Source organism: Desarmillaria tabescens (genome assembly GCF_030435595.1).
Source record: "Desarmillaria tabescens strain CCBAS 213 chromosome Unknown EV420scaffold_67, whole genome shotgun sequence".
NCBI lineage: Eukaryota > Fungi > Basidiomycota > Agaricomycetes > Agaricales > Physalacriaceae > Desarmillaria > Desarmillaria tabescens.
The window spans coordinates 169,630-194,926 of NW_026848366.1; the positions used below are offsets into that span (position 1 = coordinate 169,630).

At 48.0% G+C, this 25,297-nt stretch overlaps 8 protein-coding genes across 8 annotated transcripts; 3 read left to right on the forward strand and 5 right to left on the reverse strand.

The window, feature by feature from the left end:
• Positions 1-4,526: 4,526 nt before the first annotated feature.
• Positions 4,527-5,711, reverse strand: EV420DRAFT_1579533 (uncharacterized protein). Its single transcript, XM_060474593.1, has 2 exons — positions 5,312-5,711; positions 4,527-5,156 (listed from the first exon to the last, which is right to left on the reverse strand). Exons 1-2 carry the CDS (start codon positions 5,506-5,508, stop codon positions 4,655-4,657), a joined length of 699 nt encoding a protein of 232 aa, XP_060324125.1. The 5' UTR covers positions 5,509-5,711; the 3' UTR covers positions 4,527-4,654.
• A 390-nt stretch (positions 5,712-6,101) lies between these two features.
• Positions 6,102-8,750, reverse strand: EV420DRAFT_1727869 (aldehyde dehydrogenase; the record flags this gene model as incomplete). Its single annotated transcript, XM_060479863.1, has 15 exons — positions 6,102-6,445; positions 6,499-6,593; positions 6,644-6,729; positions 6,786-6,812; positions 6,883-7,072; positions 7,145-7,313; positions 7,376-7,683; positions 7,738-7,769; positions 7,825-7,854; positions 7,983-7,998; positions 8,057-8,107; positions 8,158-8,178; positions 8,212-8,261; positions 8,316-8,472; positions 8,628-8,750. The coding sequence occupies 15 exons, from the start codon at positions 8,748-8,750 to the stop codon at positions 6,394-6,396; spliced, it is 1,407 nt and encodes a 468-aa protein (XP_060324126.1). The 3' UTR covers positions 6,102-6,393.
• A 1,796-nt stretch (positions 8,751-10,546) lies between these two features.
• EV420DRAFT_1485527 (uncharacterized protein) lies at positions 10,547-12,149 on the reverse strand (the record flags this gene model as incomplete). The annotated part of the gene is made up of 5 exons (XM_060470231.1): positions 10,547-10,902; positions 11,445-11,483; positions 11,537-11,665; positions 11,821-11,881; positions 12,105-12,149. The coding sequence occupies 5 exons, from the start codon at positions 12,147-12,149 to the stop codon at positions 10,547-10,549; spliced, it is 630 nt and encodes a 209-aa protein (XP_060324127.1).
• A 633-nt stretch (positions 12,150-12,782) lies between these two features.
• Positions 12,783-14,070, reverse strand: EV420DRAFT_1485528 (uncharacterized protein; the record flags this gene model as incomplete). The annotated part of the gene is made up of 5 exons (XM_060470232.1): positions 12,783-12,854; positions 12,903-13,050; positions 13,244-13,306; positions 13,488-13,579; positions 13,792-14,070. The coding sequence occupies 5 exons, from the start codon at positions 14,068-14,070 to the stop codon at positions 12,783-12,785; spliced, it is 654 nt and encodes a 217-aa protein (XP_060324128.1).
• A 1,626-nt stretch (positions 14,071-15,696) lies between these two features.
• EV420DRAFT_1579571 (uncharacterized protein) lies at positions 15,697-17,163 on the forward strand. The gene has a single exon (XM_060474594.1). The coding sequence runs from the start codon at positions 15,854-15,856 to the stop codon at positions 16,820-16,822; it is 969 nt and encodes a 322-aa protein (XP_060324129.1). The 5' UTR covers positions 15,697-15,853; the 3' UTR covers positions 16,823-17,163.
• A 641-nt stretch (positions 17,164-17,804) lies between these two features.
• On the forward strand, positions 17,805-20,823 carry EV420DRAFT_1085776 (fungal-specific transcription factor domain-containing protein). The gene is made up of 13 exons (XM_060465754.1): positions 17,805-18,062; positions 18,176-18,264; positions 18,317-18,333; positions 18,387-18,441; positions 18,495-19,181; positions 19,238-19,395; positions 19,445-19,513; positions 19,566-19,725; positions 19,779-19,896; positions 19,956-20,191; positions 20,248-20,378; positions 20,435-20,458; positions 20,516-20,823. Exons 1-13 carry the CDS (start codon positions 17,975-17,977, stop codon positions 20,808-20,810), a joined length of 2,127 nt encoding a protein of 708 aa, XP_060324130.1. The 5' UTR covers positions 17,805-17,974; the 3' UTR covers positions 20,811-20,823.
• Positions 20,824-21,043: 220 nt separating this feature from the next.
• Positions 21,044-22,964, reverse strand: EV420DRAFT_1579582 (uncharacterized protein). Its single transcript, XM_060474595.1, is given in 6 exon segments — positions 21,044-21,496; positions 21,516-21,576; positions 21,635-21,837; positions 21,885-22,601; positions 22,654-22,875; positions 22,925-22,964. The coding sequence occupies 5 exon segments, from the start codon at positions 22,858-22,860 to the stop codon at positions 21,320-21,322; spliced, it is 1,365 nt and encodes a 454-aa protein (XP_060324131.1). The 5' UTR covers positions 22,861-22,875; positions 22,925-22,964; the 3' UTR covers positions 21,044-21,319.
• A 465-nt stretch (positions 22,965-23,429) lies between these two features.
• EV420DRAFT_1085797 (uncharacterized protein) lies at positions 23,430-25,274 on the forward strand. Its single transcript, XM_060465755.1, has 2 exons — positions 23,430-23,599; positions 23,654-25,274. The coding sequence occupies exons 1-2, from the start codon at positions 23,576-23,578 to the stop codon at positions 25,142-25,144; spliced, it is 1,515 nt and encodes a 504-aa protein (XP_060324132.1). The 5' UTR covers positions 23,430-23,575; the 3' UTR covers positions 25,145-25,274.
• Positions 25,275-25,297: the final 23 nt, after the last annotated feature.

A 25,297-nucleotide genomic window follows, 5' to 3' on the forward strand; every position in this document is an offset into this window, starting at 1 on the left:
CCGTGTGCTGTACACACTGTCCGCAAGGCGGCACCGAAAGTACAGGGCGCAACAGACCGCGCGAGGATATACATGACATTGTTTGGAAAGACAGCCAAACGGAAGGAAAGAGAAGAGGACGAGATTTACATGACGCAACAGGCTGCGCGTTGATATACATGAACAAATTTAGCGATACAACCAAATGATAAGTTCAACCTGATACGCATCGGCCATCAGCGACGCAACAAAGAAAGGGAAAGCGAGACGTACCCCAACCGGCGGCCCGTGTGTTGTACACATGGTCCGCAAGGCGGTACGGAATATTATATGACGTAGCAAGCAATTGACAAGAAAACGTTCGAGGCCTCCAAATGATGTGGCAAAAACGAGGACATGGCGCAACAGACTGTGCGTGGATATACAAGCAATAGTTGGTTTGACAGCCCAACGATGATAAAAGGAATCGGTAAGAGAATGATGAGAATAATGAAGGCTCCAAGGGAAGATTGAACGAACCCAGAACACAAACAGATGACGGACCCCATCGAGACGGAACAATGAAGACTGAATAGCAGGCTTGGCATGACATGCGAATGAATGCAAGGGAAGAGAGAACTTACGAGGATGAAAGCCTATCTGTGGATTAAGACACAAAGAAGAAAACTCTGCGCGAAGCAGAGAAGGTTTCCAAAAATCAGGGGTGTAAGCCGAAGCTTCACCTGCAGCGACTATGCCTCGAAGAGGCATATGCCTGAAGAAATAGGTTGAGAAAACAAAGACTGATAGGAAGCCACAACAAAACAAGGAGCACAAGCGCCCAGAGAAAACATGATACTTTGTAACAGGAACTCAGCTAATATTCGTGGCTTGAGATGCGCAAGATGGTTTCGTATGCCTTTCCTGTTGTTCACAAGAGTCCAGCCTCAGTCAACAAGATGATCTTGAAGTTGACCCCTTCGTTATTTGCAATGATCAACTCGAACGGCGAGGAATATCTTGCAGGTAAACTAGAATGATCATCAGAGCTATCGAAGGTGCGATAATGGACATGCACTCACCACTATGCAACGTTGCGAAATACTTGTAGCGTAGCTTCTGTGGTAGTGTCATTCGTTCACAGAACAATCAAGAGCCCCAGTTCACCAGCAGATGTCCATGATCTGACCCACAGCGTAATAGGCCGCGGAGAATATTATCGTCGATGGTGGTTTACGACACTAGTAATCATCCGCGAGTGTTGCGATCTATGCGGATGTGTAATATTGCATCTAACAATTGGATCAGAGTGGTGTAGAAGACAAGGAGGCAGAACGCTTACTTTCATGAATGTGGCGCAAAGGTGTCGTTGGTTGGTCAATGTGGCTCAACGAAGATTTGGCCAAAAAAAAAACGACGTTGGAAGGCTAGTGATCAAAGGATATCAGGCTTTGAGTGGCATAGCTCGGAGGGTGCGACAGAGTTTCGGAGTTGTGTGGCGCCAGATTACCAGTGGCCTATCAGATGTGGCTCAAAAAAATCGCCCAGATTCATGACATTTGTGTGTCGAATGCATGCTAAGACTGATAGTCGATATCCGCCGTTATCGAAGAGAGCCATAACAGCGTTGAAGACCTAAGTCGAGCTCGTATAAGCCTGATGATGAGTAGGTGGTCGTGTTGCGGCGAACCGGTCATGAGCGACTGATAAGCGTCATTGATGTCGAGTATATACTAGTGAAAGCGTCAGGTTCATAGGAGTGGATTTGTTGGGGTGGCGGTAGGGAAGAGAAGAGAAGAGAAAGAGCGGGGGAAACCACATCGGCCTTTTATAGGAGCCATGTTTGTGCCACCCAAACATACCAGATCTGGATCTCTCCATTCGGCATCAATCACTGAACAAAGGCAACCTGTGATAAGACGAGTCATTCGGCGCCCAGTTATCGCTCCCGGACGATCGTACTGGGAAGTTAAAACCCAGCCTGACAGGTCGTCCTGAGCTTGCATGTTGCGCTCGGTCACCAAAAGCTTTACACTCTGATTTTCATCTTCCTCAGGGTTGCCTCAGGGTCTCTGGTTCCTAGGAAAGGTGAGAAACAAACCCACCACAAATGAACGTGAGAGCAATGAAGGAAGTTCCGGCGAAAGACGCGTTTTCTATTTTTATGGACGTCCGGCTTCTAAACTAGCACCGCCTCGCCTCGTGGCTATCTTCTAGACCAATCGAGTTTTTGAAGAAAACCGAGGACCCTTACATGTGTGCGGTATCAATCTTCCACGATGCACGAGGCTTTAAGGTGTCGGACAAGACGGCTATAGATCGCTCTATTCGTGTTCGAACATTTATGGCCTTTTGCTAGCAGTAATACTGCGATGCCCTAGGAAACCCCGAACTCGTCTCAAACAAGTAATACCGCTGGATATTCATATCTTCATTTAAGATCAACCCTACAACTGATCTCCAGCTCAGAATTGTAGCAGGTCAACTATATTCGCCCGTATCCTTTACACTCAACAAGCTCTGTTTGTCTATCTAGCATCGATCACTGGAATGCATGCGAGCTGGGTTCGACCCCAGGTCAGAGAATAGAGGGGATGGACGTCAGTATATCAATTTTTTTTACATTCTCACAAGGTATTCAACCAGCTTGAGGCATTGATTCCTGAAACTTGAAGTTAGAAGACATGCGTTGGCTATTTCGTATCTTTTCAGCTATTCACGACACTAAGGGGATACGTAGGGATTCAAGCCTGGAATAATAAAGGCCGGTGCGTAGAGCCTTCAAAGAGGTTCAGATCATAACATAGCTAACAAGTGCCTTTCAGAATTACTTATTGACGAAACATCCTATACTGTAGCCAATGGGTATACATGCGACATGGCTATATAATACTACTTAACTACCCTCTGGTTTCTCAGAATATGCGTTTTGGTGCAGCTGCACGGTCAGATCGTTTGACCTTCGTACCATATGGCTTCGACCGCTCATTCACATACTCCCCTTGAGGCTACTGTCGAAATCGTAAGAATGAAGGAGAAAAGAATATGTCTACTTCAGAAGGTCTTGAAAGATTGTATCTCGGTAAGCCTCGGTGCTGTATCGATGAATGAGTTAGACCAGCTAGTAGGTGCAAAGACCAACTGCCTTATTCTAACACAACAGTAGCATGAGAGCTTCTATCGCCTGCGGCACATGCAAGATCCACATCACCATACCTGGTGTAGTCGTCGAGTCCGAGACAAGGAAGGCTCGGCAGGAACTGAGAGTTCACCTCCACGCCACAGGTGCATCGATTCCTTACTCGATACTAAGCTTGACACGGTTGCAATTAATTGATCACTGGTAAAGGCTGCTACAGATGTCACCATTCTGATACACTGAAATTGAAATCAGCCCTGTTCTTACGGTGTATTATTGGGCGTTTTTGTATCAATTCTAACTCTGCTCCACATAAGAGCGCTTTCCTGATAAACATAAAGGACACTTACCGTTGGGAACTGGAATAAGAAGAGCACATAGTATCAGAAATCTTCCCCGTCCCAAAACAGTCGATAGCTCCGACTGATCAAGGCCAATCTGAACGCAGAAAATAAGCTATATTGGGAAATTAACATTGTGGTCCAGAGGACCTGAGCCTGAGTGATGTAGAGATCAAAACGCCTACGTTTCGACGTCGAGAGAAGATCAAGAAGCTTTCTGCTGCTCCAAGAGCGAGCGAGCGCGCGGCCCGGCTCCGAGTCATGTTTCGAACCTTGAACTTGACCCTCGACGTCCAATCCGCTTTTTGGCCGACCATCTGGTTGTGAATCTTGTGATCGTTTTACTTGGCCATATCCTTGTTCTGTATTATGATCGACCAGAATCGAGCCATAGAACCGGGGCCCGTTCAATCGCAATGTTGTTGCGCCACGTACTAAACATAGTCCGCTGTCTTGTTGTGATGTTGATGATGATCTCGTCGGATAGAGCTCAGGTCTTGCTACTACCCCATAGCCACTGATTCAAAGACTGAGCTATTCGTGGTTTCTCTTGAAGAAATAAGTTGTGACAAACTTTCGTCCGGTGTGTGCATCACTTTTTCTTTGTTTGATGTTGAGTCTTTTCTTGTTTTTCGTATCTTATCCACGGTAAGCTGTTACAGACTTGATTCACCATCACTTATACTTGAACATGTATTCTCTTGTTTAGGCTCCCAAAATAACCCTCGCTTACGAGAACATACTTCCAATTAGACCTCCCGACTTTACTCTACTTAGATTTCCTCTCCTTTGGTCTTATTGACGAGTCGGCGAGGTCCACAGTAGTTTACTATTGTTTACCTGAGCTTGTATTAGCGGAGTCGACCAATTCATACTGTTTTACTGTTTTACTCCCGAGGACAGGATTCAGCGCTTGGCAAGCGCCTGGACAACTTCTGTTACCGGTACAAGCGTGTTTCCGAGCCCATGATATTCTGTTCTGACCATCTTTCTTGATCGAAGCCATATAGGCGGCAAACAACAGGCCCAGCAACTGGAGCATGTGTCCGTCGATCACGTCAATCACGGCTGTATAACAACTTGATAATGGATAACGTTACAGATAATCTAACTTAGGTATGCGGATCAACTAAAATCACGCCTCTCCCACGACTAACACAGCTACAGGACCCCAAACTTACCTTCGACAGCAGCACACAGCACCCATTGACAGCGCTTAACGATGAGATGTTGGCGCAAGACGGATTTCCCACACCTTGGGGTCATCCGTCTCTGCGATCCCAACAAATCTGGTGTTCTGGAGCAAAAAATCCACCCGGCGTATTCCCTTTCGGCGGGCCTCTTCGTGTCCTTTACCCTGCACACGTCTAGCAAATGCCTGCTGTACACCCGTAACATACTTTGCTTGCCTCAGTTCTTCCTGGGTGACACGCGTACGCATTGCGGTATATAAACTTGACATCAAGTCTCGCACCGAAACGCAGTCACCCTGAGCAAGAACATGAGTTCTCCAAGGCAAGTACTTGGAGACCAGAATGAGTGTCTGAAGGCGAGGCTGTGTTGCAGGCTCATTAGAGAGTGTCAGGATGTATGCATGAAGGTCGGTAGAAAGGTCGACATTTATATGTCTCGGTCGGAGTGTTTCATGGACTCTGATTTTCCACGGTGTGTCACCATCAGCGACGCTATCCTCATGGACGTCCGGCAGAGGAATGGTTCTTCGCAGCTGGTCAGGTGTCGGCGGAACATTCATCGGGGAGACAGGCATCGGAATTGGCGGAAACGTAGAATATGACGATGACGACTGAAGAAGGAGCGAGCCCCGGGAAAGTGGAAGGAATGTAGAGGTGCAGTGTAGTTGTTACCGTGAAACGGTGTATTGCTGAGAGAACGAGAATGATGACCAGCGTAACTGGGATGAGGTTGGGCCTGCCACGATGGCTGCGGTTGAGTGGGAGGATAGGCGAAGCGCTGGGTCGGACGAGCTGTTATTGATGAGGGCGCTTGGTGGGAGTCGTAAGCGTACAGCTCGTTAGACGAGTTTGCGAAGCGAACGGATTTCGACTTCATGATCAGCTCTGGAAGAATGGACAGGTCGGTAGACAAGTGGGTGGATCTTAGGGCTATCCTTCCTGGTTAATGACTGATCTTAGTATCAGTGTATGTCTTAAAATGGGTTCAAATCGCGTGTACTTATATGTGCTTCTAAACTAGATAGGGGTCTCTCCCCTGTATCCCGATTTCGCAAGAACATTCTAAATATGTAGTGTACGTGAGTCATTTTGACAGTCACTGTGTCCTGCCAGCTAATTTATATGATACCCCAGACCGTCAAAATATATCCTAGCTGGCCGCAAGCATAGCCCTGGAGTCATCCGGATCAGACGGGGTGCGCCTTCAGGGCAAAGCGCCCTCATTTTCGTCGGCTTTCTCTCTAATGCGCCTAACAGCACTAAAATGCTGTTGAATTGTTGGGTCGGTGTTCCTACATGGAGGTATGCATCGGCCATTTCTCCCGACTCAATCTTATGTTATCACCCTAGTACTGGTCTATTAGGATTATTAGACCGAGCACGGAGCCACATTCAATACTACCGTACCGAGGTCTCGATTATGGACATGTCACTCCAGATCAATCAGAAAAGAAAGCAGCTGCACACGGCGTAAAAATATGCTGAACCTTGCAATCCTTGCACCCTGGATATTACCTTTATTCAGATAACACAACAATTTCCTTTGGAGGTCGTTCAGGTTCATCGATCAGGACTTGTAGCAGAGCAGGAAAAGCCGGCGTTCATCATGATTTACAACAGGCTATGATCCATATTCTATTGCAACTGATTGAAGTGTTGGTGCTGGTGTTGGTGTTGGTACCGTGTGCGGCTTCGTACCTATCTTTACGGAACCGCTCCACAAGACACGCCCCTCAGCCGTGCGAGTACACAGCAATGACTCTCAGTGCATCTTATGACACAGGTTAATATTCACAGACTTGACGTTGGTGTAACTACAATTGCCTTGATTAACTGACAATATTAAAGCGTTTCACAAGGAGCTTACTTTTGAAGCGCATATTCACTAAATTCCCGCCCAAATCCGGACTGTTTGAATCCTCCGAAAGGCACATTAGCATGGACGACATTGTAACAATTGACCTAGTGTGCGTTTCAGCTTTCGTCATCGCAGCTAGAGAGGAGAGACAAACCCAGGCCGTCCCAGCTTTCAGATTATGCGCAGTCTCAAGAGCGCGAGTGATGTCTTTGGTGAATACCGCTGCGGCCAATCCGTAGACTGTGAGAAGTACCAAGTCAATTAGAGGCGCAGCATGCCGACGTTATGATGCTTACATGTATCATTGGCTTGTCGGACGACATCTAATAAGCGCCACGTCAACGATGTCATAGATTGAGGCGAAAGGAAGACCCAGAGGAACCAAAAACTTACCCTCTTCGTCTTCAAACTTGATGATACAGCTGATAGGTCCGAATATTTCCTCTTGTACGATGTCCATATCGGGTGTCGTGTCGGTGAATATGGTTGGCTGAATGAAGTACCCTTTAGCGCCGTGACGTTCTCCGCCAAGATGGATCGTAGCGCCTTGGTTTTTTCCCAAATCGATGAAGTTCATCACACGCTAGGAGATACCCGTGAGATTTCCGAAAAAAAAAAGCAAAGAAAGATGACGCGAAGTTAACGGAGCACTCACATCGAATTGCCTCTTGGAAACCATCGGTCCCTGGAATGAGTCTTCATCGAAAGGGTCGCCAACTTTGATCGCCTTGCTCTTCTCAGTGAACCTTTTGAGGAACTCGCCGTAGATCCCGGATTGCACAAATATCCTAGAGCCAGCACAACAAGCCTGACCATGATTCCAACTACAAAATGGGATGAGCCGTTTGTGCTACAAATCAGAACAAGTACGGAGTTAGTAACTTACTAAATGCCGTGGAACGACCAGTTGACAGCTTGTTCTAAATCTGCGTCATTGAAAATAATATTTGGACTCTTTCCACCGAGTTCCAGAGTAACTTTCTTAAGATTACTCTTTCCTGCAGCTACCATGATCTTATGACCGACGAGGACACTCCCCGTGAAAGCGACCTTTTCAATTCTCATGTGCATTGATATCGCCTCGCCGACGGTCTCTCCATAACCGGTAAGTACATTGACGACCCCGGGAGGGAAGCCTACTTCCTGAATGAGGGTACAGATTCGCAGCGCTGATAACGGGGTAAATTCCGATGTCTGTTTTGGGTCAGCGAGACTGCGGTATGGATATGTTGATCGATGATGACTCACCTTCATGACAATACAATTTCCAGTGGCGAGCGCTTTGAAGGTGCATCACGACAAGGCACATCGATGATCAGGTATGGAAGTACGGACCAGGACCAAGTTTCATGACCATCATGAGAACTAGGTGATTTGGACGATAAGTTCGTATTCAAAGAGCTATGTATGGAGTTGTTTACTTGGGAAATTCCCTTAAGAGAGGGAGAGGCATGTTCAGTATCACCGGGGCACGATGGGAAATTTTTGCTTACATGGAATGATCTGACCCTGGGGGTAAAGACAACGATGGGTAAGCACCTGGGATGCTAAAGTGATATCGACATACAACAACTCCGATAGGTTCATGCCTGGTATACGTAAGTCGACCCTCATCCGTCTAAAATATATGTCGGCTTTTGTATACTATAAAAGGGGCTAAAGACTCACTTCGATGACTTTACCTTCAATCTTATCTGCTCATCCTGCATAATATTTCATGACATCGATGGATAGTGGCAGATCTGCACGCTGTGCCCAGGCATAGGTCTTGCCTGAAAAGCGCAGTTTAGATCATCGTCCGAATAGAAGGTCTGATAAAAACTCGCCGTTATCCAGAGCCTCCAAAGCGCACAGCTCATCTCTATTCTCAACCATAGCATTGGCAAGCTTCTGCATCAGGTCAGCGCGAAACGATCCCGAAGCCTTGAGACCCCATGTGGTATCGAAAGCCTTCTGTGCGCAGTCCACGGCTATATCAACGTCCTTAGGGGTAGCTTCGGAGACCCCGGTAATGATGGTTCCATCAGCTGAGAAAAGGATTAGGGAAACGGATTGGCATAGTTTGGCGACGAACAGGGATTAATCACACTGAAAAGACCGTAGTATCAGTATGAAGCGAATTTTTTCTTGTTGTGAACTTGCTCAATCGTAGTGCCATCAGATCCATCAACGAACTGTCCGTTAATAAACAGCTCTGTTGAAAAAGACGTCGTTCCCTTATAAACAGGCGTATCAAACTTGTGAGAGAAGTGCAGAGGCATCTTGAAATGAGGTGAGACCGAAAAGTAAGAGGCGGCTGCGAATCTTTATATACCCTTGCTCGCAGATCCCTTGGCGATGTTCAAACTGGCTTACAATGTAATACGCCATCCGTCAGCTGAGAATTTCAGGTTCATTATTGTCAACTTCTCCTCGCAACCGAGTGGACTAGGAATATTTACGTTTCTTAACGCCGCTGGTGCTAACGTGTATTTTTATGCCGAAATGAGAAACGTGTCTTTATGCTCGAATTTACTTGAATATGACTGAGTCAGCGCTTCAAATTATGTTCATAAGTATTGTCAAAAGACTTACTGTGCCCAAACTTCAAAGAAAAAAGTCGTAGCAAGCATGTGACGCTCTGAGACCAACGTGCGCTATTTGCGCTTTTGGCTATAAGCCAATACAATTGGTTCAAGGTCCGACCCCATCATTGTCTTCCGTTGTACCTGGGGACATAGGTCGGTCCTCAAGGCTCCACGACTTGGTAGCAATACTGCAGAGAGAGCCCGACGACAGCTCTTAGCGCGACCAGGTAGTACAAAGGGTGAAGGGGAATTTTGGATGACGTCATTGATGCGCCACGATTTCCAGTGCTCGTCAACCTCATCACTTCACAAGACTTCGGAAGATAAACCATGTTGGCTTCTAACGGACAGTCCCGTTATCCTCCTCGTGTAGCATCGCGAACCCTAAACCTGTGATGTGGCGTTCATTACCGAGGGTCATTTGACCTGTCTTGTAGCAAAAATGGCTGGTGGATCGCGAACGGTATTCAGTCGGAAACAGTCGGAATAGCTAACGATCGCATCTTAGGCAGCTACCAGCTGACCCTATAGATTCCTCAGAATAGCAGAAGCTCCCCAACCTCACGTCGGCATCCGGCATTGCAACGTGTCCGGTCTGTTGTTCCAACAAATAACAGCATCACAACATCGACAATCAGGATTGTAAAGGATCCAGGGCCTGATTGCTCCTCGGATCAGGAAAGATCGACACGGATTCTTGGAGTTCAAGTCCCACGAGAAGGCGCAAAGTGGGGTGTGTAGTCCAATTGGCAGTCGCCGCGTTGATAGGCCTTCGAAATACACCACTAGATGGGACTTGCCTCCACTTTTCCCTTGAACATATAGCTTCGCGGGAAAGAAGTTGAGGACACAATTTGACGCTGTCTTCACGGTGCTAAGCCTGTACCGAGCTGGGCGCGAACCGCGGCTTATTTTGTCAGCCAGCAAACAGCAAGAGGACTCGACTAGCAGAAGAGTACCGCGTAGGTAGCTGCGCACGATGTGTTCTTTCAATTGAGCGTGGAGATTGAGTAGTGTCAGTGAGGGATGACGTTACGGCGAATCTATAGTCGCCGCGTCTAGATAGCTATTTTTGTCCCCGCAAGGGGGAGACGCGAGGCAACCGCGAGGCGAGATAGCAACGACACCGGAATTCGGATGTACAGCTTCAGCAGATAAAACGCGTATGTTCAACTTTCAGCGCTTCTCCATCCAATCTCTTCAGACCATGTCAGGAAAGCGAGTACACTGGAACGACGAAATCCAGCAAATACCCCTCCAGGGCGAAATTCACACCCCTCCATTTCAACCACCGCCCCATTCCGCGACGTGATGTGATACCAGGTAAGCCCGTACGGCATTGTTCTAGTCAGGGACCTGATGCCGATATTGCCATTAATTTTCAGGAACCCCAAGACCGAAAGCATCTATTCGCCTTCATCATGCTCCCTCAGTACCAGTATCCTCCACCCATGTCGCTACCACGCCATGGCCATACGTATCACCGGCGACTAGTTCCCATCATAACACCGCGCCTCCAGTTGCATCAGCATCGTCGTCATCTTCCTCCACCGGAACGAAAAGTCTACGTCACTCGTCTCCATACACTTCCCTCCGAGATCTCTACTCCACAAGTACGCAAAAGCGACCAAGCACAGCTGCAAACCCGTACCCATATCCTCATTTTTCCTCGGAAACACCCTGGACGCCACCGGAGAACCGGTCACATCTCCCCGCGTCAGTGGCCATACATCGGGCTCTGAGAGTGGGGACATGCGAGCCGATTGATTTTTTCTCGCCAAAGCGCGTCCAGGCGCACGCTTCTGTAGCATCTGAATTCGCGTCTCATCCTCCTCTACCGAGGGTCCTAGTATTCGTCGAGATAGAAAAGAGTGCGTTCAATATCGAAGTACGAACAGGGAACAGGGGTCGGCTGTCACCGTAGAGGATGTGCTGGTACGCGCGCAGAGTGTCCTTCGTGCGCTACTGCCGCCGGAAACTCTGGGCGGGTACTACAGGCAGAAGTGCAGTTGTGGGATACATGTCGATAAGATTAGTGCATTCACAACGTTGTTCCTTGGGTTGAGTGTGGGAGGAGGGGGGGTGTCTCACGAGGATCCGACAGTTTGGAGGATGCATTTGAAGCGTGTTAGGGCCGTGTGATGACGCTGGCCGTCAGTGCACGTCTCGATGATGGCTATATGCATCCGTGTATTATTCCAGTTACTGTAGCTCGTAGTGTACAACTGTCCGGTGTGATATGTCAGCAGAATATTATCAGGTAAAATCAATATTTACCTCTGGGAGGGAGGAGGCGCAGCTGTTCCAGTCGTCACAGTGGCGCATGTCATATTTGATCATTGAAGGTTCCCGCAAGGAGAATCAAGGACTCTGGTCTTCGCATCATACCGGGTACCCGGTCGAAGTTCGGAGGAACACGAACGTGGGCTAAATATTAAGATTAGGTTCGATTGCTTGTCTGAGAGAGAAGCTATACTCACCATCTTCACAATCATCTTCGATAATGATAGTAGGATTTCGTCTTATTCGCCCGGCACGACACGGATCCTGATTTGTTTTCTCCTCGCAGGCGCCGCATGACAATTCCATGTACTGACTGCACTTATGTGCTGTAGGAAGAACAGCTATAATGACAGGATGATGTGACAAAGAACGGGGGAGCAATGTTGAGTTGCGGGAGAAGAGTCTATTACACGAGGAACTGCTCTAGACCGGTAAGTTGATATTGCGCCGCCTGCGGTGTTGACACGGGCGTTGAGGCTACGTGCGAAAGCTAGCACCCAGTTCCGACTGCCTTCGATCAAGCTGAAATGAAAGCCACGCCACTGTTAGAAAATCAAGAAAATCAACAGCCGGAAAAAGAAGCAAAGATATGAGTTACCTTGACCAAAGAACGCGAATATGAAGATAGTATTAGCTCTACCATCCTGGTCATCTTACACTTCAACAGGAAGCCCGGCGGTAGCGGGCGGCATCCTAAAGACAAGATTCTTCTGACCCATGAGGGATAGATATTAAACGTTGTGCTGTGGTCACGAAACTACTCACTACAATGTTCCCTGTGACAATCACTCTATCTGGTGGCATGTACATGTTTCGCATGATTCTTCACGGTAATAACAAGCATCGTGAAAAGAAACCTGGCGTGCCAGGTTGTGCATCCGAATGGGCGAGTCTTGGGAAAGGACCTTGGGCATAGGGTCGATCGTAAGAGCCTGTTGGGAACCCGAAACGTCCAGAGCATTGACATATCGTGTCCGATCAATGATTGTGAGAATATTTTAGGACCGACACGATGAACAGAGTGACAGTCCAACACGTCCAACACTGGGCCCTATCTGAACCGAATGGATATCACCACGATGCTGCCGGGACTGGGAACCTCGGCGACCCCGTCTCAGATCGCTTGTTGTTTTGTGTGATAGCCGTTAGTAATCGAAGTTTAACCTGCGAAAACTTAGAGCTGAGAAAACGCTCTAGAAAAAGACCACAATCAAAGGCGTACTGATCGCAATAGACTCATAACGTCCCCGGGTGCGCATGTCTCCCTCATTGTTCTGCTGTTCTTCTGTACGAAGATCATATCACGAATTTATGCCCTAACTGTACGTGTTTAATCAGGGCAGGCTAGACGACACGTAGATCAAAGATATGCATACCAGTTTGTGGACGTCTCTAGGCTGCATCAACTTCTTTGCTCATGGCTTTGCTCATGACCACTGGGGTTCATTGTTGCCGTTCGCCATGTACACCCATGGATGTGATGATTCCGTACGGATACACGCTATCTGGACCTGGCTATATGCGGTTCAATTCAAACCGGTCACAGATCTAAGATACGCGTACCGATGGGAGATTGTTCAAGCCCACATCTTCATCATGAATCCCCAAGCTGCCCCGCCTGCATGGATGAGAGCGCTGCAGGTCCACATAGATAACGATCCTTCCGCGTAGCATATCTCCGGCGTCGACCTGGATACTGTTGCCGTATAGCCTGTCCGTGAAAGTAGGATGGACGTCGCTTCAGTATCCAGCGAAAACATCGAGGACCCAGAGTGCTTATGTGACTAGAATTTAAGATTCACTATCTTAGCATCGTGGAGGTACCCAAATAAATCATCCTGCGGACACGCTTTGCGGTGAAAATTCGGAATTTCAGTAAAATTCTAGCGGGAAGAATAGCTGACATACGAGGTCCTCCTATGGCAATCTGGTTCTCCTTGTCTGGCATGGGGAAGTGAGCATTGAACCTTGATAACGATAGCTCTAGGTATGTAAGAGGCGAAGAAGGGTGTGAAATTCAGTAGTGGTGGTGGTAAAGGGAAGAGTGCGATTAGACTGATAAGACTACTATAAGTTATTTATTTAACAAATCAATATTTATGTACCCGGCCCGGACATTTAGTTCAGGAACGTAATAGAAGAGCCCACCTTTCGACCGCGACGTCGTCCCTCGGTCCATCCCCTCCTTGTTTTGTATCATTTACGACTGTACTTTCATTCGGAATTCTTCGATGCGAAATCTTTGAAGACAATGAGACAGACCTCGATTACACCATCTCGACGCGTTTAAACTTTACGGACTTGAACAGGCGACCGGTTCCAGAATGATGGTGCTGAGACTATGGCGGTCTGGGGTCTAGATGAGCAGGTATATCACTGCCACTGCTGTCTCACTCGCTTTCCTTCTTATGGTTAACCACTTATCAAGTCAAATTATTGGAGATGTATCCACCAATGCCGGTCGTTGCATCGCGTTTCCGAACATGTACCAGCACCACCACCGTAGCGCCTTTTTCCCTCCGGGATTTCTCAAATCAGGGTGCAACAAGTTTGGCGCAGTCTTCCTGGTTGACCCCGAGCTTGACAGTCCGAGGCCGTCCACGACGGGTGTGCCGCCACAGCGTAGGGACTGGTTCCAAGAGCTGCTTGGGCTAGCGGAGGAAGGTAATAGCCGATTGGGCTCCTCCCCGCCGAATTGTGAGATCTGATTGTGGATTTTTACGGACCTCATGATGAGGAAGGAAGCAGAAGAGCGATGGATGAGCGAACGGCCTTCGTTAGTGAGAATACTAGGTACATGATCGATGCCGCGTTGAATATATATATGAGCATTAGTATATTTTATTCTTATTTATGTTATCATAAGAGCCGAGTTCTAATGCTCTGAAGTGGTCCATTTGTTCAGATATCGAGTCTAGTTATTGATGCATTGATGGTTCACGCTGACCCCAAAACTTTTCCCGATTTTATCTCGGCATTCTACCTCCATGGCCAGAGGTCGTCCAGAGTATATCCTCTCTGTAAAGCATTCAACTTGCCGGCAGAATCCAACGTCATTATCAGCGTTCACAGACACAAAAGACAGCATTGAGCAGGCCGCAGGACCACCGAACCACTGAACTATATATTGTGTGATAGCTAGTGGCATCTTCTATACCACTAGATATCATGTTGAAGACTATATTGCGAGGGGAGGGCTACAGTAAGTAAAAGTGCTATTTTCCATGAGCGTCTTTCCCAAACTAATTCCTAGGAGGCCTGTGTTTGATATTCGAGCTCACATTGTCACCAAGCGACGGCGCTGATCATTAGCTGTCGGGATGCTCGTCTTTGCAGTCGCCGCTTGTTAACGTCTTGTTATTCTCTCATTAGTAGTTGTACGTATTCGTTGCTTATACCCGCGGCTCTTTGTTAGAATTGTCGTATAAAAGGACCATACTCACGTAGTATACACCATCTCGTTTGCAACAGATATATACACCCTTTTTCTCTCTCGCTCATTTCACTGTTCTGAGCCTCGCGATTCCAATAGCCTGTGATAGCAGTTCCTGATTTTCTTTCTGATATTATTCAGATATGAATTATATGGTCATTTATTTTACTTCTCTTTTACGCGAGGTTACTTTAGATTTAGCAGAGTCGACCAATAGCAACTTAAACTGTTTCACTTTTTCAGCGCGTCTGTGGCGTGGGAATATGACTGAAAACGGCAATGTTCGATGCCCACGCTGCGCTGAGTTTGCTCTCTTGCACATCGCACACTTCATAGAACAAGGGTCGAACAAAGGTGACTTATACTTACTCTGCTTCTTCTGTCGAAGTATAATATTATTTTGTAGAATCCAGGTCGAAAAAAGAAAATCTATCCACTCAGCGGCAAGACAGCTGCACTATTCCGAGTCCAGAGGGACAACCAACTTGATTCAGTCTGCAAGTATCTCTTACCACAATGAACAGCATTTCCTCTGTGAGTAGCAGTGAACGACGTTACTTTTGATTTCCTAGTTTCGTTTGTATCTGCCACTTAGATCACGCATGAAAACATCGATGTCCCATTCATGCTGCAAACAATAATTTCACGATATGATGGCCCCGCATCCTACAAACAACCGGACGTTCTCTCGCTGCTTCGAGCAAGCAACATTCCTCTTGAAGAAAGGAACGCAGCAATCCTGAAAGAATCAGAGCTCCACGTCGACAATGACCTTGCCTGCATTGATGCGGATATCTCCCACTTGAGTGACGCCCTTTTCCAACTTACGGAAAAACGCCGCCTATTGGATGAGACCAAGCGCAAGCACCAAGCAGTTTTATCCCCCATCAGCACCCTTCCCCTCGAAATTCTGGCCGATATCCTCTGTCATGCTGCGAGCGACCCCATCGACATCTTCGATACAAAACATCCAGCGTGGGCCATCAGCAAGGTCTGCCAGCAGTGACGGTCTACCATCACAACCCTCTGTCCTGAAGTATGGGCAAGAATATTGGTTTCCTGCGTCAGTTATAGCTCGGCGATGCTCAAAAATGGCGCTCTCTCATCAGTGCTGAACACAGTCCTGTCTCGTTCGCAAACTCATAAACTAGACATCACCATAGACTTCGATTTTACTTGCGACCAAAATGATTCTGTGCTCGAGCTTCAAGGAAACGTTTGGGCCGCTTTGACCGCTTATGCAGAGCGCTGGAAGAAGCTCAACCTTTCTCTTAGTCAATTTGATATGTCGGAGCTGCTCGGTCTTCGTAGTCGTCTTTCGTCGCTCAAGGAGTGTGTTCTTCACTGCTACGAAATGGGACCGAGATGGGAATCTATGATCGATGCCTTCCAACATAGCCCCGAACTGACGCACATGGATTTGCAAGGCATGGCTCCAAACACATTTGTTCCGTTTACTGCTCCAAACCTTGAAAGCTTCAAGTACCGAGTCGAGATATGTGATGGTGAAGAATGGAATGATGGCGACGGGATACCCCTTGAATATTTCTTCAACATCATACGGAACTCACCAAACCTCGTAGCGCTCGACGTCATCTGCGAGTATTCGTCTTATGACACTGTTTCTCCCCGTATCGTAAAACCTCTGCTGTCCAAGTTGGCGGTCAATAACACTGCCTTCCTTCGCAGTCTTTTGGTACCAGCTCTGAAGGAAGCAACTTTGACTACGGACTTCTATGACAGCGAGCGTGGGCAACCCGGGTCTCCAACGGATTTCCTTGCTGATTTCCATGATCTGCTTGTCGAATCGCGTTGCTCCACTCTTAGTTGCCTAGCCATATCCATTAACCTCCTCAATCAGCATCTTCTCTCCATCCTTCAATTGACGCCCGCACTTATCTCATTCAAGCTACACCAATATACCTGGAAAGATCAGTATGATGTGGTTATGCAAGAATTCGTCGTTCAACTCACGAATGCGGAAGCGTTTCTACCTCGTCTTGAGGAGATTGACTTGAATCTGCCAATCTGTCGGGGAGTGGATATTTAGTTCGCCGATTGCGCAATGGTGAATATGGTTGCAGCTCGGTGGCATCGTTCGTTACGAAAGTTTTACCTGGTTACGGAATTTGCCAGGTTTTGCAATTTGGGTGCAGATAACATCGAACAGTTGGAGGCTTTTAAAGCCGAGGGACTTGATGTATCTCTTCTTGGTGTAGGCATGTACATATCCCCTCGATTTCCGTCATTCTCTTGACCCCGCCAACCCCTGTATCATCTTAATTCAACAAAGTAATGACGTGAGGGATATTCTGTCGCCTACTGTGTTATTGAGCATGTTTGTATAGCAGCGAATGTAACAATTCTATGATCCATTGCCATAGAAAATCCAAAGCTGCGTTCATGGCAAAGCCGATGCTCATGGATACCCGGAGTCAACCCTGCATATCTAAGTGCTTTAAGCTAGGCTCCCGCAAAAACCGGTACAAAAAGTGTTCCACTGCGATGTTCACCACAAACAGACGCACAAATATCCACATTGTGTCATCGATGTTCGTACGTCGAATTAGTTGAATATAGAAAGGTATTGGCCACGTTGCCGAGCAGGACCAACAGTCCCTGTAAACCTTTCCCACTACAGCGGTGATGCTGCCGATGCAGGGCTTGAGAGAATAATCTACGCGCGGTTCTCGTGGCTAGTCAGCCAAAGGTACACGCGTACTTGCCCTCGCAAGATGTGGCACTCTTTTAAGTATTGAGAGACTACGTCTCGATAGCGGTTATGAGTCATAGATTTTCAGTCATGAAAGACGAGTCGGACCCGCTCAGAATTACAATGGATATAAAATACTGGGAAAAGAAGAGTCAAGACAGTGAAAGGTGTGCATACGCGTCCATTACAGCTCTACAAACAAGAAACATGTGCTGATACGGGGCTCGTTAGTAGAGGTGGGAACCGCGGAGGTGATTAAGCGCCAATCAAGCGCACGTACAAAGGTTCGTGTCAGCAACTCTAAATGGCCCGGGCACGTGCTCGCGTTAACTCCAGACCATCATCCGCTATGATCCCGCTAATGGTATTTAAGAGTCTAGCAGCCCCCCGGCCGTTAGAGTCGTTCCTTATTCTGGTCTTCAATCACATCCCCCCACCAGTCACGACCTTGCTAAGTCTTTCAGAGTCGAAACTAAACTGATTTTTCCGATGGCCTCGTATTGGTCCGAAGAACGCGGCGTCGGTACTACGAGGATCCGGAATCTGAAAGCGTGCGATATCTGCAGGAAAAAGAAAGGTAAGCACAGTCACTATCGTGCATTGACGACAGTGCATGACTACTATCCTTCTCAAGTTCGATGTATGCCGTGTCCTCGAGTTGGCAGGAAATTGAATAACATCTTTCTTTAGGTGACAGGTCTTCAGGTTCTTTTCCCGGTAAACCATGCACTCGCTGCAAGAAAGGAAATTTGCAGTGCACCTATGTCGGCCAAGTAGAGGTGAGCTTCGTTAGTGAATAATCCGTAAGACGGTGCTCACAGCTCCTTTCAGGGTGCATCATCTATGCGGTTCGTCTGGTGCTTCTCTACTATGAGGTATTGAGTATAACTCCCAGCCCTAGATACATCAATCAGTTGGAGAGTAAGGCCGAAGCAATGGAACAGCTTCTGCGCAGGGTAAGTACACTTATTCCCTTCATGGGAAAAGAGAAAGGGTAATAGCCTAACAGATACTTCCACCTGAAGCGGACTTAGACAAGGAACTCGAGGAGGGGGACCCTGGTCCCAGCGTCATAACGGAACTCCTGCAATCTTATAGCAGGGATGTCAGTGACTCTGATGCTCCCTCCTCATCGGATGAGAGCGATATCAATGCGGCTCTAGAAAGCAATTTGGAGCGATTTCAAGGATACGTTCTAGGATACAGGTTCCATGGCAAGTCCAGCAGTGCCCATCTGATACAGACTGCTCTTGATTGCAAACTATGGCGCCCCGGTACCTTACACGACGTGCAGAGTTTCACATCGATGAGGCCAGAGTTTTGGTGTATCCGCCCTTGGCATGACCCATCACGATACCTCGCTCAATACTCTTTGTTCTCTTTCCCAGAGGACGATTTACTGACATCACTGATTGACCTGTACTTTACGCGCGTCAACATCTTTTTCCCTCTGCTACACCGACCAACTTTGGAGAGATCGGTAATGGAGGGACGTCACTTCAAAGACGCCTCGTTTGCTGCTGTCCTACTGGCCGTATGTGCGGTGGCGTCCAGATACTCAGACGATCCTCGAGTATTAGTTGACGAAACCTCAAAGCTGTCGAGTGGTTGGAAGTGGGCGAATCAAGTTATTGGTATGAACAGGGCCTATCCCGGAATGAATGCGCCTTCTCTGCTTGATGCGCAACTTTGCTGCGTGAGTGACATTCTCCTGCTAGGTTAGGATATTCTCACCGTTTGAGTCTATCCTAGCTCCTCGGTTATTTCGTGTTAGGATCATCAGTGCCACACCAAGCCTGGGTAACCGTGGGCATAGGCCTCCGAATAGCACAGGATGCAGGTGCCCATAGGAAACGGCCCGGCGACCGTACAAAAGCTGCGGAAGGAGAGCTATGGAAACGCGCTTTTTGGTAAGAGGCATGCTGGTGATTAATCGATTGTACCTGATGGTCTTTTTAGGTGCCTAGTGAGTATGGACAGATTACTCAGTTCAGCACTAGGTCGCCCATGTATGATCTATGATGAAGAGTATTATTTCTTGCATCCGTTCCCTCTTCCCGTTATTTGACACACCTTCTAGTATCGATGCTGCCCTGCCGACTGAGTGCGATGACGAATACTGGGAACATTCGGACCCTCAGCAGATGTTCACGCAACCAGCAGGACAACCCTCCGCAGTATCATATTTCAATTACCATCTACGATTAACCCGCTTGCTAGTGATCTGTTTACGAACGATCGTACGTATCTTCCTTTCCTTTCCGTCTCCTCCTCCAACCTGACTATTGTCCAGTACTCCATCCGCCACTCCAAAGTCATGCTCAAACTGCTAGACAAAAACTGGGAACAACAGATCGTCGTGGAGCTCGATTCGGGACTGAATAAATGGATGGACTCCCTCCCGGAACATCGTACGTGTTTAATTTCCCCTTAGTGCCTCAATTCACCACCACCATTCAATCCAATCCAGTGCGATGGGACCCGGCCCGAGAGAACCTCATGCATTTCAACCAATCTGCTGCACTACATCTTTCGTACTACCACGTACAGATGCTGATTCATAGGCCTTTTATCACGGTGCCAGAACATGATCCGTCAAAGGCCCGCTTTCCGTCTCTAGCCATATGCACTAATGCGGCCCGTTCGTACTCCCGGGTCGCTCATATCCAGAGCTGTCGGAGCGGAATGATATTCCCTGTAGCTGGGGTAAGTGGCGTGTGAACTCTTCTCAATATCACTGTCTCATCTCTACCGGTATATAGTTATTGACATTCAACGCTGCGATCGTCCTGCTATTTAACATGTGGGGGAAAAATAGGCCTGATGTCGGATCCAGGAGGGAGATGGACGACGTGCTAAAGTGCATGGAAGTCCTTGCGGATATGGAAAACGGGTACGAGTATTTACACTCTCGACATTTATCATCGATCCTGAAGGGGAATGCACTAGGTACCATTATGCAGGATTACTGTCGTAAGCAGGTACAAGCATCTCCTATCTCCAACCGCTAATGCCATTGTCCGATACTAGGGATATTCTCTATGAACTGACTTCGGCAAATTGTGATGGGCCATCAGACCCTCCAGTGTCATCCACCGCAGCTGCAGCCCCCGAATCGTCGACGAATGGAGTATGGCCATTTATTATTAACCCACAAGCAGACATACCTTCCCAACAGAGCTTTCCTTCCTATGACCATGGCAAGCTACTCAATGACGACCTGACGCCCACCTCTTCTCTCTTGTGGACGAGCTCCGCAAACTTCAACAACGATGGTACACCACCCAATGCATGCACGGAGTATGTCTCTCCGCCGTTGTATTGAAATTTCTAACAGTAACAATCCTTAGGCTGGACAGTGATTGGGCTCGATATCTGAACAACTGGAATTCACGAGGGACCTCGGCGCGGGAAGACCTTGTCCACTGACGATATCATTGACCTTTGCGTTTCTGGGTTACCGGTTAGGGATTCGGATCGACTTCCTTTCATCTTTCTCGTACCTGCCTGTCTTCTTTCTTCCCTTATGCGCTTTCTTCCCTCTCTGCTTTCGAGTAGAGGTGCCTTCTATATCTTTCGATTTGCCATAGGTGTGTTGTACGCTCGATAACAGACTACAAGAACCCATTCAGGAACATAAATACTAATAAAATACACTAATGCTCGCACATATTGAACGGAGTATCGAACATATTCTCATTATTCTCACTAATGAACGCCGTCCGCTCATCCATCAGCCGGAGCCTCAACTCCTCTGCTTCCTCCCTCGTCATGAGTTCCATAAAGTCCAAAATGAGATCCAACAACTCCGTGGGCAGGCGTCCCAACAGACTATCACCCTTCCTCCGCCAGCGCAAGCAGCTCTTGGGACCACCAATCGCGGCGCTGAGGCGGCACGGTTGCCGTAGACGGCCTTGGGACCTCAAGCTCGGGGTCAACCAGGAAGAGCGCAACGATCTTTCGATACCCCGGGTTTGAGGGATCCAGAAGGGAAAATGGCGACACGCAGTGCTGGTACATGTTCGGAAACGCGATGCAACGGCCCGCTTTTGGTGGATACACTTCCGATGACTTGGTTCAACGGCTCGTCCCTGTGAGTTAAGGAAGAAATTCGAGGCTTCACTTAGCAGTGCAATGGCCTGTGCTTACCGAGATAAGCCCCAGACGGCCATAGTCCCGTCCTCGTCATCCTGGTCATAGCTCTCTGGCTCTGCGACGCTCACGCGGAAAGAAAGCTTGCTCTGCGAGATGTTCTCTTGGTCGTAATAGTAGATCCCCGTGGAGACGATACATTCGTTCTTCATGCCTTCGACATGCCAGGATCCGCCTTCGTAGACAGGTTTTTCTGGTGTCTGGGCGACGCGTCAAAGCAGGAAGATTCGAGAGGGAATACACGCACCAAGAGGATGTTCGCAAGCTTGACGATGACCTGGAGCTTTCTCCCATTGAGGTCCATTGGTTTTGGGAAGCCCAGACCATCGGGATGGTAACGCTCCAACAAACGGGGGTATTGCATTGTACGTATCACTTTCCAAGCTTCATCGTGCGCCTCGTAATCCTCGTCAGTCGGGTCCTCCGGTAGACGGTGGTCCCGATTATAATCCCACTCTGTAGGGTCCCAATCGTAGTGTGTAAGAGTCCGTAATGGGAGTTTGTAATCTTCTTTAGACTCGGCGAGTACGCGTGACCATAGTGGGGTGAAGCGCGCGACGAGTGTCTCGATGATGGCGTGTAGCGCAGTATCATTTCTCGGATGGATGTTATTAATATATCCTAAACTCTTGGCGCTCTTACCATCCGGCGAGATGAGAAAGTCTGTAGAAAGCCAGGAAAAATGCATCGAGATGGTGTAATCAGAGTCTGAGTCGTCATCCTCAGAGAGTTCGCATCGAAGGGGAACAGCTGATCCATCGGCGTTCCGAATGAGGGTACGGTTGTAAACGATACAGTAAAGGGAGGGATGGACGAGGTCCAAAACTTGCTCGTTTGCTCGTGGATGCCAGTCTTTTTCAGCGTCGGGGACATTCTCAAGGGGTGCTACAGAGGATATAAGGGATTCCCGAAGGGTGTTTTCGATTAGGCTGTCTGACTGCCAGATTCGACGATAGCAAGATGGCTATCACATAGTTCATTAGCAGTAAAACGAAAGGGGGAAAACATGTACTCACCTCAATTCCAGTATCTGAATCTCGAACAGCAGCGTATCCTTCAAGCTCATCGAGCACATAGTCTATCTCGTCTTCCTGAAGCGGCCGACACTGGTAACTCCCCGCTTGGGTTGCGGCTTCCTCCTTCCACTTAGCACGAATTGCTGGATCCTTGCATTTCTCCCACCAGTTGGGTTTATCGCGTATCGTGGCAGAGAGCTCGCACATCGTCAGCTCATTGAACTACGAATGTGTTAGAAAAAGAATGTGAGTAAGGTAGAAAGAATGATACTGGGACTGGAATATCAACACCCTCTTCGTCTCCCCAGCCATCTCGTTCGAGGAAAGGGTGTCTGCATCTTCCTGTTGGGTGAAGGTTGGGAGCCTTGCGAGTGGACTTGTTGGTACCGGCCATGATCGTAGCAAAGATGTGACTGTCCCTCCGTTACAAGTTGAGGTCAGAGGTTAACTGGAAAAAGGGGCCATCACGACATACTTGTACCGATCAGCTGATAAGAAATCATAAAATCAGACCCCTTTGGGCTGATGAACGGAATCTTGACTATGCTCGGCTTCCTTCATATATATAGACCATAGTTAAGCTGAATCACAGTAAACATCAGCACGTTCGAAGGACAGACCTTACTCACAAGGGTACATTCAGCACCTGCAGTTTTGAGGAATATGCCACAGACGCCATGGTCAAAAGGTAAGATATGGCGCACCAAGGGAGATTGAAGGGAGACCAAACTTGGTTAGAAAAAGCTAATATCGGCAAATTACCGAGGAAGATTCCCACCGCATTTTTCCCTTTTCTTAGTTCTACCTACAACGGTGACTCTTTCACGGTGTCTTCGTCCTTATACGTTCTGTTTTAGTCATACTCAATCGTACTCTCTAGTCTAAGCGAATTTCCAGGCACTTACCTGCATCCCGATTCCTTATGGCTAATGATGTCTCCTTGGACGTAAGTAGTGATGTATTCCTTCGCTTTTGCCTTAAGCTTAATTTTCTCATTCAGAAGCGTCAATTCCAATGCAAAGGCGGCGCTGAGCACGATCCTCTATGCGTATTTCCAAATCCCGATGACCCTTCCCAGTCGTCGTACCAGCACCCACGCGTCGAACTTGCCCTTCCTGAAAGTCCATCGGCGCCAGCGCCCGCCCAGCACCAAGTTCCCGCCGAGATTCTCATAGAAATTTTCTCACGCGCTTCAAGTCTGGACACTTCGTGTTGCATTTTCGACATACGGCACCATTCCTGGACCATTTCGCAGGTCTGCAGGTCATGGCGATCCGTGTCGACTTCCATGTGTCCTGCGATGTGGTCAAAGATAGACATTGACTTTAATGGCGACTTGGACGAATTGAGGGGAAAGAGGGATCCTATCTCAATGCTTCGAACGGTGCTATCTCGATCGGGCCAACACGTATTGGATATCGAATTCCTCATGTCCTACCGTGCGGAGGAACCGTTCCAGTGGGCCATGTGGGAACAAGTGGCTGCTCATGCAGAGCGCTGGTCAAAGATCTATCATACCCTCGGTCATCAGGAACCGTCTCATCTCGCCTGTCTTCGTGGGCGACTCGTGCAATTGGAGGAGTGCTACATTCAGCGCGACTATAACCATCCAGGGCCAAGCCCTGATCTCATTGATGCATTCGAACACACGCCGAAACTGAAGCGGATGACTCTGGTTGGTCTAGGTCCTACTACACTTGTTCCCGTCTCGTATGCCAATCTCGAGTCCTTTAAAGACCAAAGGAGGCATTGGCATGCATCGGATGCGATACACACGTATTTCATCAGCCTACTGCATCATTCCCCAAAATTAACAGAATTTCATACATCATATCATTGTGTTGGAGCGCGCGCCGCCTGGCCGCGTATATCGAAACCAGCTATCACGTACTTCTCAGGCTGCGAGGAGACCTTATTCCATAGTCTCTCCCTTCCGCAACTGAAGCACGCCAACCTCTTTCGAACTCTCGAGGACATTGCAGGTTGCTTAGGAGATTTCCATGATCTTCTCTCCCACTCACAGTGCCACACTCTTACCCATTTGTCCATTTCCGACGTCCATCTGAATGAAAGTTTACTTCCCATCTTCCGATTATTACCTGCTCTAGCCTCTTTCAGCGTCCGAGTCAGGGCGCGCGATTGGCATATTAGCGACGATGACAGCGTGCAGAGTCTCTTCCGCCATCTATTAGAGTCGCCTGAGCTCGTCCCACGTCTAGAGAGCATCACGTTCGATCTAGTTCTTTGGTATGAGTGGTCCCGGGTTTTCTTTTTTAATCAAGAGATGGTGGACATGATTGAGGCGCGGCGAGCATCCTCGTTGAGGAAGTTCCAGGTCACCTCGACATTTTCAGATTATGGTGTGGACACGTTCTGTGATTGGACTGATGATGATCTCAGGCGGTTGCATAAGATGAAAGCTGGGGGCTTCGATGTTGCAATTGTTGCCTACCCGTATCACGAACCGGAGGAGCGTCGTATTTATGTGTAGCTTCTGGACGAAATTGATTCTTGCATTCATGTCAGATAGAGGCTAGTAGTCGGATAAGAGAGAAATGGTATTCGTTGTTTATTGAAACGGGAAGCTGACTCTAGCGCCCTTTAAACTGTAAACTGTAAGACTGGAAAACCTAATGCCTTGCAG

Coding starts and splice junctions, on each gene's coding strand:
- EV420DRAFT_1579533 (XM_060474593.1), bottom strand. CDS start 5,508: ATGAAGTCGAAATCCGTTCGCTTCGCAAACTCGTCTAACGAGCTGTAC. Junction 5,157..5,311: donor CGTTCTCTCAGCAATACACC/GTTTCACGGTAA, acceptor CCAGCTGCGAAG/AACCATTCCTCTGCCGGACG.
- EV420DRAFT_1579571 (XM_060474594.1), top strand. CDS start 15,854: ATGCTCAAAAATGGCGCTCTCTCATCAGTGCTGAACACAGTCCTGTCT.
- EV420DRAFT_1085776 (XM_060465754.1), top strand. CDS start 17,975: ATGGCCTCGTATTGGTCCGAAGAACGCGGCGTCGGTACTACGAGGATC. Junction 19,182..19,237: donor TTGATGCGCAACTTTGCTGC/GTGAGTGACATT, acceptor AGTCTATCCTAG/CTCCTCGGTTATTTCGTGTT. Junction 19,726..19,778: donor TGATCTGTTTACGAACGATC/GTACGTATCTTC, acceptor ACTATTGTCCAG/TACTCCATCCGCCACTCCAA.
- EV420DRAFT_1579582 (XM_060474595.1), bottom strand. CDS start 22,860: ATGTGCGAGCTCTCTGCCACGATACGCGATAAACCCAACTGGTGGGAG. Junction 22,602..22,653: donor ATTCAGATACTGGAATTGAG/GTGAGTACATGT, acceptor ACTATGTGATAG/CCATCTTGCTATCGTCGAAT. Junction 21,577..21,634: donor GCCGTCTGGGGCTTATCTCG/GTAAGCACAGGC, acceptor CTTAACTCACAG/GGACGAGCCGTTGAACCAAG.
- EV420DRAFT_1085797 (XM_060465755.1), top strand. CDS start 23,576: ATGGCTAATGATGTCTCCTTGGAC. Junction 23,600..23,653: donor CTAATGATGTCTCCTTGGAC/GTAAGTAGTGAT, acceptor TTTCTCATTCAG/AAGCGTCAATTCCAATGCAA.